Source organism: Euleptes europaea, chromosome 12 (genome assembly GCF_029931775.1).
Source record: "Euleptes europaea isolate rEulEur1 chromosome 12, rEulEur1.hap1, whole genome shotgun sequence".
Classification (NCBI taxonomy): Eukaryota; Metazoa; Chordata; class Lepidosauria; order Squamata; family Sphaerodactylidae; genus Euleptes; species Euleptes europaea.
In genome coordinates this window covers 55,018,182-55,030,436 of record NC_079323.1, presented here as the reverse complement: position 1 = coordinate 55,030,436, position 12,255 = coordinate 55,018,182, and the positions used below count along the sequence as shown (strand labels likewise).

General features: G+C 45.5%; 1 protein-coding gene across 5 annotated transcripts in view; it reads left to right on the top strand.

Moving 5' to 3' along the window:
• APP (amyloid beta precursor protein) overlaps nt 1-12,255 on the top strand; it is a 126,166-nt gene that overhangs the window by 101,026 nt on the left and 12,885 nt on the right. For 3 of the 5 annotated variants that reach the window (XM_056858468.1, XM_056858467.1, XM_056858465.1), the window contains 2 exons: nt 2,300-2,518; nt 9,944-9,997. In XM_056858468.1, the coding sequence (XP_056714446.1) occupies nt 2,300-2,518; nt 9,944-9,997 (273 nt within the window). The remainder of the gene's footprint in view (nt 1-2,299; nt 2,519-9,943; nt 9,998-12,255) is intronic. The other 2 variants (XM_056858469.1, XM_056858466.1) reach the window with 1 other exon arrangement.

Here is a 12,255-nt window from a genome sequence, read left to right as displayed (position 1 = left end):
GCAGTCCACACAGGTGACTGGTGTTGTTCACTGATATTTGTCCTGAATACAAATTCCTGCAGACCCCTGTAAATTTACAGGATAATTAATTAAAATAGTATCTAGAAGCTGAAAGTGTGCCTGTGATCCTTATTTTTAAAACACATAGTTGAAGCACAAGTAAATGGAAGTTATTACACATGCAAAGAACAAGAAGTACAATCCCAACAAATTCTTACAGCAATTGTGGCTTTTTCCTTAGGGGGTTACCGTACTTTGTATTCCCAGCGATGTACCGTATATACTCGCATATAAGCCGAGTTTTTCAGCCCCAAAAAAGGGCTGAAAAAGCCGAACTCGGCTTATACGCGGGTCAATACGGTAGGGGAGGGGAGGAGGGAGGAGGGAACTTACTGCCGCCGCCGCCGGTCCCACGCCGCTTCCTGCTGCCAAGAGCGGCCTGGGGCGGCCTCCTGCAGCTGCAGGGAGGCTGCCCCGGCCCTCGCCCGGCCGCGCCGCCGCTGCTTGCGGCCGAGGGCGGCCTGGGGCGACTGCCCCAGCCCTTGCCCGGCCGCGCAGCTGCTGCTCGCGGCCGAGGGTGGCCTGGGGCGACTGCCCTGGCCCTTGCCCGGCCGCGCCGCCGCTGCTCGCGGCCTGGGGCGGCTGCCCCGGCCCTCGCCCGGCCTCGCGGCCGCTGCTCGCAGCCGAGGGCAGCCTGAGGCGGCTGCCCCGGCCCTCGCCCGGCCGCACCGCCGCTTCTTGCGGCCGAGGGCGGCCTGGGGCGGCCTTCTGCAGCTGCAGGGAGGCTGCCCCGGCCCTTGCCCGGTTGTGTCGCCGCCGCCGCCAGGCCCTCGCCGCTTGCTGCCGGGAGCCCAGGTAAGCCTGCGGGGGGGGAGGGGTTATAAGCCGACCCTCGGCTTATACGCGGGTGCCTAATTTCCCCCCATTTTTGGGGAGAAATTAGGTACCTCGGCTTATATGCGGGTCGACTTATACACGGGTATATACGGTATTAAGAGTTTGAAAATGTTTAAAAGGGGTTTTGGATACCACGACTTATAAATGTTTGGAAGACGTCTTCACAGCTAAAGGGGCCAAACAAAGTGCCAACAGTATTTTTTTAACGTTTTCCAACTCTTAATACAGGGGTGGGGAACCTCAGGCCCGGGGGCCATATGTGGCCCCCAAGGCCATTTTTTGTGGCCCTCGGGAGCTCCGGGGCCCTGCCGCGGAAGCAGGGCGCAGGGTGTTCCTGAGGCTGCGGCTTACAGGTGCGCTGTGGCGCCCTTTGGACCTCTTCTCGCCAACTGTCGGCTGTTGGTTGGCGAGAGGAGAGGGGAGGGGGAGGGATGCTTCCCCCAAGACTGCCCTCTACAGCCGCAGCATGCAGGAATGCCACGGCACATTGTAAGTCCCTCTCGCTGCCTGTCAGCTGTTGAGCTGCGAGGGGGGGAAGAGGCCGGCGGCTCCCGGTGGCAGAGATTGCATGCGGGAGCCGATCAGACTTGGGGGGGGGGCTTTTGTGGACTCTGGGGGGAGAAAGTATGGAGACTGGGTCACCGCCATGTGTGTGTGGGGGCGGGGAGGCTGGGGCCTGGTCACGCAGGGCCGGCGTGTGTGTGGGGGGGAAGGCTTTTCTCTCTTCCTCTTTTTCTGTCACTCTTTCTCCTTTCTCTCTCCTTTTTCTGTCTCTTTCTTTGTCTCCCTCCGTCCCTTTCTTTTCCTCCATCATTTTCTTTCTTTCTCCCCCTCTCTCCATTTCTTTCTCCCTTTCTCTCGCTTTCTCCCTCCCTTTTCCTCTTTCTCTGTTTTCCTTCCTCTCTTCCTCCCTTGCCAATCGACTGTGGGCTGCGCCCCCCTGGCGCCTCGTTTGCTCGGGCCCACCGCTGGCTGCCCTCCCGCCTGGGAGGGGGGAGGGGGGGCCCTGCAGGTCTTCGCTGTGTGGCCTCCCCTGGGGTTGCCAACCTCCAGGTGGTGGCTGGAGACCTGGCAACCCTAGCCTCTCCCCCCCACCGGGAGATCTACACCTGGTATGGCCCCTGAATTATGTCATAAATGTGCAAATGGCCCTTGGCAGGAAAAAGGTTCCCCACCCCTGTCTTAATACATCGCTGGGAATACAAGTGCAGTAACCCCCTTAATCATGTGTGCTTGCTTAGTAGTCTGTCTCTGTCATACAAAATCACTTCCAAACCACTTTTGTGTGGTCTCTTACGAATTTAACTTTCATCATCAAGTAATTCTTAGGGAACCATATAGTAACCGGACGTTTCTTTGTGCTTTTTGTTTGTTTGTTTGTTTGTTTGTTTGTTTTTAAAAGATGAACTGCTTCAGAGAGAGCAAAACTACTCTGATGACGTTTTGGCAAATATGATCAGTGAGCCTAGGATCAGCTACGGAAATGATGCCCTGATGCCTTCATTGACAGAAACTAAAACAACCGTTGAACTCCTTCCAGTTGATGGGGAATTTGGCCTAGACCTTCAGCCTTGGCATCCCTTTGCAGTTGATACTGTCCCAGCCAATACTGAAAATGAAGGTAATGCAAAATGACTAGGGGGGGGCTGTTTTTTTTATTGTTGTTATTGTTTTTATAGTGATGGAGTGGATGATACAATATAAGACAGTCTAGACCTTTCTGACTAACAGGGTTCGCTGTGTTTGATGAAGGATCTTCCACAACAGCTTGCCAGTCTTCAGTGGAATAGAAACTGTTGTATGACTGCAGATGTTGAGATGCACAGGGTGCTGTCTTTAATGGGAAAGTAGTCCAAATTGGGGTAAGGTGTCTGACCCCACTAAAAAATCAACTAACTTGTCAGAATTACTTCCAACTTTAAATAATAAGTGCCTAATTAAAAGAGGTGCCTTAAGCAGTTAATGAAAAAGTTTTGCTACCTTGGAGTTTCTTTGAAAGGGAATATAAATATGGGCAGATCTGAATAGACTGCTCTCAATTGACATTTCAAAATTGCTGCAGCTGATCATCTTTGATTACTGGGGAAATAAATAATTTGAACATCTGCGAGATAAACTATTTGAAGTGAACATTTTTGGCCTTCTTTGGACTTACCATATTTGAAATGTTTGATGTTTCAAACAATTAGATCTAAATTGAAAACTTTAGGACATCAAATCTGACAGGTCTGATTTGATTTAGATGCAAGCTTTCTGTATCAGAATGTTTTCTTTTAAAAGACAAAAACTACTTCACTTTATTTTAAGTGTAAAAAAAGTGCTCTAAAACCAAATAATAAGTATATCAGAAAGAAGCTGTGCACTTTTAATGGGAAAATAATGTTAATTTATTATGTCTTTTGTTCCAGCTATAAAATTTGCCACTACATATGGCTGTGTGTGTGTGTTAAGTGCCGTCAAGTTGCTTCCGACTCATGGCGACCCTATGAATGAAAGTCCTCCAAAATGTCCTATCTTTGACTACTTATGGCTAGCTGTACTTAATTATTAAATGTTTAATTATTTTCTACTAAGAAAATAATTGTAGTGGCTTACTGGGACAATTTAAAAGCTCCGGTATATTGTATATCTCTTTATGTACTGCTGAGCATGCTCATCCAGTACAAACAATTTAGAGTGCTTAAAAACGTATACAGTGTGATAAAGAATTTAAATCCTCTTACAGCATTGGGAATTATATCATTCTGTTTTCAAACAGCAAATGGTACAAAGAGCTTAAACATTCTCCTTTATAGAAACCAGTAAAATTAATAGAATTTGTATAATAGATCAGCTGTGCCGTGCACAACTCTCTTTCATTTCTGTGAAAATGCTGTTGAATTTTATATCATGAAACTTTTATTCTAACAATAAACCTCACAGCCAGTACTTGCAAATGCTTGGGCTAGCTATTACAGATTTGTGGCTGCAAATAGCATGTGTCTAGAACAGCTAAAGCAGAAAAATAGGTTCCTCTCTCTCTCTCTCTCTTTCTCTCTCTAAAGAGTATTTTAAGATATGCTGAAACATTGTTTTAATTAGTCTAGAAGAGCCTTCTCTGAAAATTGTGTCATACTTTACCATTTTGTATCCCTGGCTCTCATTTATCAGTGTCCAGTGTTATCCTTCCATGTTTTGGACAAAAAACATCATTTGGGCGATTTTGTGCAATACGTAAATGTGCTTTTGCTGCTTAAATAAATATTAGAATTACCGTATATACTCGCGTATAAGCCGACCCGCGTATAAGCCGAGGTGCCTAATTTAACCCAAAAAATGGGGAAAAATTAGGCACCCGCATATAAGCCGAGGGTCGGCTTATACAACCCCCAGGTCGCTCTCCCGCCCAGCCTCCCGGGCCCTCCAGACCCACCCCGACTTCAGCGCCACCCTAGGGGGGGAGGGGGAAGAGTCCCTGAACCCCCTACTTACCGGGAGAGGCGGCGATCAGCTGGCGGCGGCGGCGGTGCCCCCCCCCGGCGCGCAGGAGGCTGCGCAGGCCGCTCCTGGCCCGGAGGAAGGCGTGCTGGAGGCAGTGCCCCCCCCCAGCGCGCAGGAGGCTGCGCAGGCCACTCCTTGCCCGGAGGAAGGCATGCTGGAGGCGGCGGCCCCCCTGGCGCGCAGGAGGCCTAGCAGGCCGCTCCTGGCACGGAGGAAGGCGCGCTGGAGGCGGCAAGTTTCCCCCCCTCCCTCCACTTACCGTATTGACTCGCGTATAGACCGAGTTGGGATTTTTCAGCCCTTTTTTTGGGCTGAAAAACTCGGCCTATACGCGAGTATATACGGTATGTGGAACTTGGGGTCCTGCATTTTATAGGTGCACACAAAACATGCTTGAAGAGTACACCTATAGACATAAAGTGTGAATGCAAGAAAATGCTTGCAAACACATCCCTCATCTAAGTACAGTTGTCACGGAACCATGTTTAGCAGCAGCTCTCTTCTAATTGCATGCTCTGGACAACTTGAGTTTGACTTTATGTAGCATCTGAAATGGCCTTCAGTGTGATCTGCCAGTAGAAACTTTAACATACTTTACACATTTTTTTACTCCTGCAGTGACATGTTAAAGCTATTTTAGCAGCAGACGTGGTCTTACTGGATGTTGTGCCTTCTGCTTCAGTGTGAAAAGTGGTCACCCTTAGGCACAGTAACACAACAACGTTTTGAGTTTATTTTGATGCATTTGTGCATTTTTTTTCTTGCCTATGTTCTGCCTGGATTGAATTTATGTTTGGCAGTTGTGCGTATAAGAACCTGCTACCATGAGCATAATTCATTGATGAGTGTGCTATGATTGGTGAGAAAATTCATGCAGATTGTCACTTGCATGCCAGTGATTTTCTGAGAACCTATCTATAAAACCTAGCATAAGTATTTATGCAGGCAATTTCTTCTGTACTTGATGCATTCACTAAAACCAGGCAATCTACTAATCCAGAGTTGCCTTATACTGAGCCAGACTGTTAGCCTGTCTAGCTCTGTATTGTTTGTTTTTGACTGGCAATGGGTCTCAAGAGTGTCCAGCAAAGAAAGGTCTTTCCTCATACCTGCTATCCGAGGTCCTTTGAACTAGAGATGTCAGGGAGTAAATCTAGGACTCTGCCTGTAAATGGTTTTCTCTAATCACTGAATCCCAGCCCTTTCTCATAAAGACGTGTCCTTTTTTGTGTTGTTTGTGTTGAAGTATGGAAACTGTGTTGATACTGTCCACCCCAGGAGTTTAGTACCAAAGTTTACAGCCCCAAGGGTAATTGATGAGTTTGCACTCGGTACAGACATAAAGGCCATAGGGTGCTCCGTTATGGTTAGTGGGAGGAAAGTTATGAAACGGGTTGGTATGAATCACCTCCCTGGTACAGAGCCATTTTTGTGTGTGTAAAGTGCCTTCAAGTCGCAGCCGACTTACAGCGATCCCTTTTTGGGGTTTTCATGGCAAGAGACTAACAGAGGTGGTATACCAGTGCCTTCCTCCGCACAGCAACCCTGGTATTCCTTGGTGGTCTCCCATCCAAATACTAACCAGGGCTGACCCTGCTTAGCTTCTGAGATCAGGCTAGCCTGGGCCATCCAGAGCCATTTAGTATGATAGAAATGCAGATTACCCTAGCCAGAGGAGGACAATAGGCAGTTGAGTCAAAGCTCTCAGTAACTGGAGATGAGAGTAGACCTGCAGATAGGAAGTGTGAGAGATCTGTTAGAGCAGTGGTTCCCAACCTTTTTCGAGTCGCAACCCCCTTTTACAATTGCCAAGTAACCTGCGACCCCCGCCACATTTGCAAGCCATAAAATGACATTTTCAATAGGATAAAGAAAACACATTAAAAGCTTTACCTGGTGATTAAGCTGCTAAAAGCAAAAATGATTAAACTGCGGCTATCACGGGAAGACAAGACTCACTGGAAAAGACAATAACGCTAGGAAAAGTTGAAGGCAGCAGGAAAAGAGGAAGACCCAACATGAGATGGATCGACTCAATCAAGGAAGCCACGGCCTTCAGTTTGCAAGACACGAGCAAGGCTGGTCATGATAGGACATTTTGGAGATCCCTAATTCAGAACTCAGAGGCTACTTGATGGCACACTGTGCACATGGACAGGCCCTCCGCTCCTGTGGTCCCCCACCGCACAAGGCGTAAAAATCAGGCTCTTTGGGGAAGGCCAAGGCTGTCAGATGAAGGGAAGGAAGGAAGAAAGATTGGACAGAGGTAGTCTGGCGGCCGATTGCCACCTGCCCGTGTGCCTAGGGCTGCCCCCCTTTCCCGGCCCTCTCCGTTGCCAATCACGGCGCTTTCCGCTTCCACCGCCTCGGCTGCGACGCAGGGGCTCCTTGCAGGCTGCGGCCGGCAAAGGGCGCCTCCTTGCCTTTGGGCAGGACCCCGAGGAGGGGCGGCCGGCGGGCCTGGCCCTTCGAGGCCGGTGGGAGGGAGGCAGGGGATGGCCAGCGGCGGGCTGGAGAAGGGAAGCCGCCTCCGCCCGACTTGCCTCGCCTCCCGCCCGCCTGGAAATGGCCTCCCGCCTGCCTGGAAATGGCCCTCGGGTTCGCACACCCCTTCAACCTGATCCGCCCGCGGTGACCTCCTGTCCTTCCCCCATGCCGGATCACGGCCAGAGGAATCCCGCCCCCGCCCGGGTGGCTGCGCGCTTGGCAGGACTGGAGGAGCCTGTTAATGCCACCCTGGAAAGAAACACCCTGGGCGGGGGATGGGGGGCTGGCTGGGAGAGACAGAGACGCGCACGTGGGTTTGGGCCCCCTCTTTTCCAGACAAGCCCTTCCACGCATTGCCGGGAAGCGGAACTTTGGCCCTCCGGCCGCCACCATCACCCCCCCCACCGTTTCATATCTGCCTTGTCGAACTATTTATTGATGGCTCTATACTATAGATAATAACGTGGCGACGACCCCCCAGAAAACACTTCGCGACCCCCAGGTTGAGAACCACTGTGTTAGAGGGTGAGGAAAGGCGGGGAAAAGAAAAAAAAACACACCTTTGGAACTGGTTGAAGAAGTCATTTTTACACAAACCTACAGGAGAGCAGCCACAACTGCATGGTGATCCCTGAATTCTGAAAATTAGTGGACGAGCCAAATGAATGCAATTTGGAAGCCTATCTCTTATTTTCGTCTAAAGAGAGAAGTATAGTGCCAGGGGAAAAGGATATCTGCTGGTTCAATTTTATTTTGCTCTTGCTCAGTCTGTTGTATTTTCCTATGCAGTGTGTGTGTTCGGTTTATTAACCTTTCCATTTTCAATATGGTCAATCAGATCTCTCTAAACCAAATCAAGCCCGGTTCAGCCCGTGCTTACCAGGAGGGTGAAGGGGAGATGTCGAGCCCTCCTTGCCTAGAGAGTTCACATGAGACAGATTAGTCCCCTTTGTAGTAGCTTGGAGAGAGATGTAATTCATCATTGGGGAATAAGGTCTTTTAAGAAATTAAATGCAAGTGGAGCCTGGGTGCAGTTTCTCAGGCTGGAACAGAAGCTCTGGAAATGGATGTGCTGGTGGTAGCAGTGTACGCTCTGAAAAGTGGGAAGAGGAACCTTTTGGGGGTCTTGATGGCTGGTTCCAAGCTTACATTTAGGCTACAAAAACATCTAGGGGGGAAATTGTACCATATTAAAGGAAGACAAGGTTTTGCACAGTTGATCTCCCCCATTCTGATAACTGCCCTAAATCCAGGTTACCATTAATCAGTCTTGCTGAATGCAGTCCACCAGCTAAATTTTTGAGGATTACCAGGTTCTTGATGATCCACATTTTTCAGTTTATGTCAAGAAAAAAAAATCAAAATGTTATCAAGCTTTTGGTTAGTCACTGCTGTACACTGCTGACTAAACTGGCTTGATAGATTGAAAACTGTGCAGACCTAAGCTAGGCAGTTTAATTTTGTCTGTCCATTTTTTAAGCAAAACCAAACCTGTGTATTTGACAGTCACAAAAGTCTACTACTTAATGACCTGACCATTACCCTCCTCTCCTCTTGCAGGAAGAATGCGCTTGCACAGATCCAGTGCATTTAAGAAGGAAATAAAACAAACAGACAAAAAACCCTGCAATTGCAGAAAGAGAAAATGCATATGTGCAATAAATGAAAAGCTAGATGATATTTGACTCGCTGAATATACTTTTGCAAATACTGCAAGAGAAACTATGGGCAGAATTATACACTGGCAAATATATGATCCTTGGTATTCTGCCTTTACTTATGTGTCATCTATATGCTATTGCTACATATGCTACCCATCACTATATTGAATTAAATTGTTGTGAGGTCTTGCCATTAATTAGGTATTACCAACTAATGAAAATGTGTTTATATTATACATTAGTTTATTGGTTTCATTATTAGCATCTTTTTCCTTTTAGTTTACAGATGCTCTGTAACATAGGGGGTCTGGCTTTCAACAAAAAATACTGAAGCAAGATTAACTTTTCCCGCCAAAACTGGCAGGGCTGACAGTGTGAGACGACTGCTATAGATGAATATAACCAGTTAGGGTGCATTAGTACATATGCTGTTTGGAATTTAAGCAAATGATTTAATTTCAAATCACTCAAATCACCAATGTTACGGGGAAAGATGAGAGGGGGAATAAACATATGCCAGAATTTTGTAGCAAGAGAGTTCTGAAATTATATTCCAATGATACTGTTGGGCTTGCTCACACCAAGCATCCACATTCAGACCACCTCCCATTTAATAGGTCTGAGGTAAATTTAACTATTAAAACATACAGTGCTTATTTCCAGTCTCTCTTTGATGGCAGTCCAGACAAGGGAGGAAATGAGTGAGGGAGTATGCAAGCCTGAGGTTCCCCCAGGCGTGTTCCCACAATGACAAACTATGCCTGTTATATCTGAATGATTCCACGGCCTCATACCTAAGAGCTTTTGGGTTGTATCCTTTTAAACAGTACCCTTTATTTGTACCACTTTATATCAAGGAACATTGTGAGTGGAAGATACACAAGTAGCCATCAACTTCCCCCAGATGTTCTGTGACAAGCCTGACTACTGCATAATTATCTCAAGGAGATTATAGGGCTGTGCTTGTAGGTTTTAAGAGGACTGAAGTGATGGTGAGAAGGCAAAGGCCCTCTTTCCTTCAAGGGAGACAAAATTATTAATACAATGTGTGGTGATATTTATGTTGGTTCCAAGTCAAAGGCAGGAGATATTCTGAAGCAAGTCCTGAAGAAAGTCTCATTCACCATCTTTCTGTACTTAGTACTTGATAGCTAACTTGTAAAGTAACCAGAGGTGCCATCCGCTGCATTTTTTCCATTTAGTCTGAAATTGTTCCCACGCCTTTCCTGTTGTTTCCAGGATTAAAGTAAAGCCGATCTCTTCCAGCTGCCGCTTTTATAACTTTGTTTATGGCAGATATCTTTCCTGCACTGTCCCGAGCAAAACCATTGGCAACTTAATTTTGAAGCTTTTGTTTATTTTTTTATTTGCTCTTTTTTCTTTTCTTTCCTTTTTTTTATTTGGCTGCACATACCCAGTTGAGCCAGTTGATGCCCGACCAGCTGCAGACAGAGGACTCACCACTCGACCAGGTATAGAATTTGCATGGCTTTTACCTAACCTGTATTTGGCCTGTTTGCCTGTGAATGGCTTGAGCTGAATGGATCGCTTTTTTTTTGTTATATTCCTCTGCTGAGCTATTATGTCTTTCTCACAGACATAATTAAGCATACACTGTAAGTACTTTAACAGATTCGCTTTCTGAAACATTTTCCATCTGACCCATGATAGAAGTATCTGTAGAAGAACATGCCGAAGTTAAAAGTGAAGTAGCTGGATTATTTGGGATTCCCCCACCCAGAGAGTATATCCGAATTCACCAGAGAGCTTTTAAAACACATGAATTTTTTTCGAGTCCAGTAGCACATTAGAGACCAACAAAATTTTTGGAGTAGAAGCATTCAAGAGTCAAAGCTCCCTTTGTATTTTTTTGTGTATGAAACACAAATATTTTGGGTTTGGAAATAGCTGAGACTGCAAGAGAAAAGTTTTTTTAAAAGTTGTTTAGTGCCTCTTCTTGCCCTTAGACTTTGTCACAAGGAATGACTGTACAGTCCTGAAGAGAGTTACTCCCTAAGCCTGTTCATTTCAATGGGCTTAGACTGGAGTAACTGCATAGGATTGCAGTGTAAGTCAAAAGAAATATGTCCAAACAAATCTGTTGTTGTATTTTCTTTTTCCCAAAGTAGAGGGAGTGAAGAAACAATATTATGCCATTTTATGTTCTACATTATGAGATTCCATACTAAAATAGTTCTACATAACAAAATCATTAGATCAATGTAGGCTCTCCTTTCATTTATTTTTTCATCTAAAATATTTATTCCCAGTTTTGAATTTACTTTTTAGGCAGCTGAACCAGTCAAACACAAATAATTCCGACAAGAGAATTTCCAGCAAATATTCTTTTTGTGTAAATAGCAGCTGCTGGAGGTAGAATTCCAATTGGGACTGTAATGTAGAGGAAGTGGAATTAACCTCTCCTGCAACTTTTTCCCAATCTCAAATGTGTGCTCCTCCCACAACTGTTACCTTACTGTGCCTATATGAGGATCAGGACTTGGGAGAGCCCAGAAAAAAGAGCCAGTAAACACCAGTAAATAAAGGGCTGTGTGCCATCAAGTTCCACCACATGGGGTTTTCAAAGCAAGAGATGAGCAAAGGTGGTTTGCCATTGCCTTTGTTTGCATAGCAGCCCCAGTCTTCCTTGGTGGTCTCTCATCCAAGTAATAGTGAATACCATCACAAAAAAAAGCCCTGCTCATTACACTAGACCAAACACATAAAAAATACTGCATATAATTGTTGCAGGATAAGAAAACTGGTCTGTTACTGTTATGTAATTACAACAGTCCAAAAATAATTCATTAAAATTTTTAGTACTTGCTTCAAATCAAAATTTGGAAACTACTGATGCATCTAGTTAACAGGCATTGTCCCCCACCCAAGCATGAGGCTAATTAATGTTGCTTGAGTAGCTATTCTGAAAGCACTGCTGTTTTTTTATATTTTAACCACTCTTGCTTATTTTACATGATACGAATCAAAAGTAAGATATAGCCGCTCTGTCCATATAGGAACATATTTCAGAAGTTAAAAGTATCTTAGAAATTACGAAAACACTGCTGCATATGTTTGTTTGTTGGTAATTTGAATGATTGTGTTTGAATGAACAAGGTTAAACATAAGCAACCTACCGGTAGCCAAATATTTCTGCACTTACTAAGGCAAATAGTTTTTAGTAGAATTCTAAGGGCAGATTACACAGGAGCCTGCATTGCGGACGCATGAATATCTCTAGCAGAGTGTTTCAAGTCACACATCCAAGAGGACAATAATGTTAGAATCATATTTGTATGTTCTTGCATTCATCCTAAGTGCATGGATCTCACTGCTGGCGAGCACATAGAGTAAAAAATTAAGAGTGGATGATACGCTAAAATCAACTAAACATTGTTTTTTCTTATACAGGAATAAAAAGGGTAGTCTTCAGCAACCCTTCTTTCAGCATCCCAAGCAAATATAATATATCAATGTGGTGTTGACATATTAACTAATTTCCACGAAAACATTTCATGACGTATGTTTAATGGCTACATCGATGCGTGGCAATATGAGATCCTGACAGTTTTCTTTGGGCTCTGTCCATACTTTCATTCTTTAATTTCCTGATTAATTTCCTGGTATGTCATGCCAGTAACACAACGCTTGCGAAAACTTGATTATCGTTCAATACCTAACTCTCAAGCACTTCATGGACATTCAACATACGACAACAGTGACAGATAAT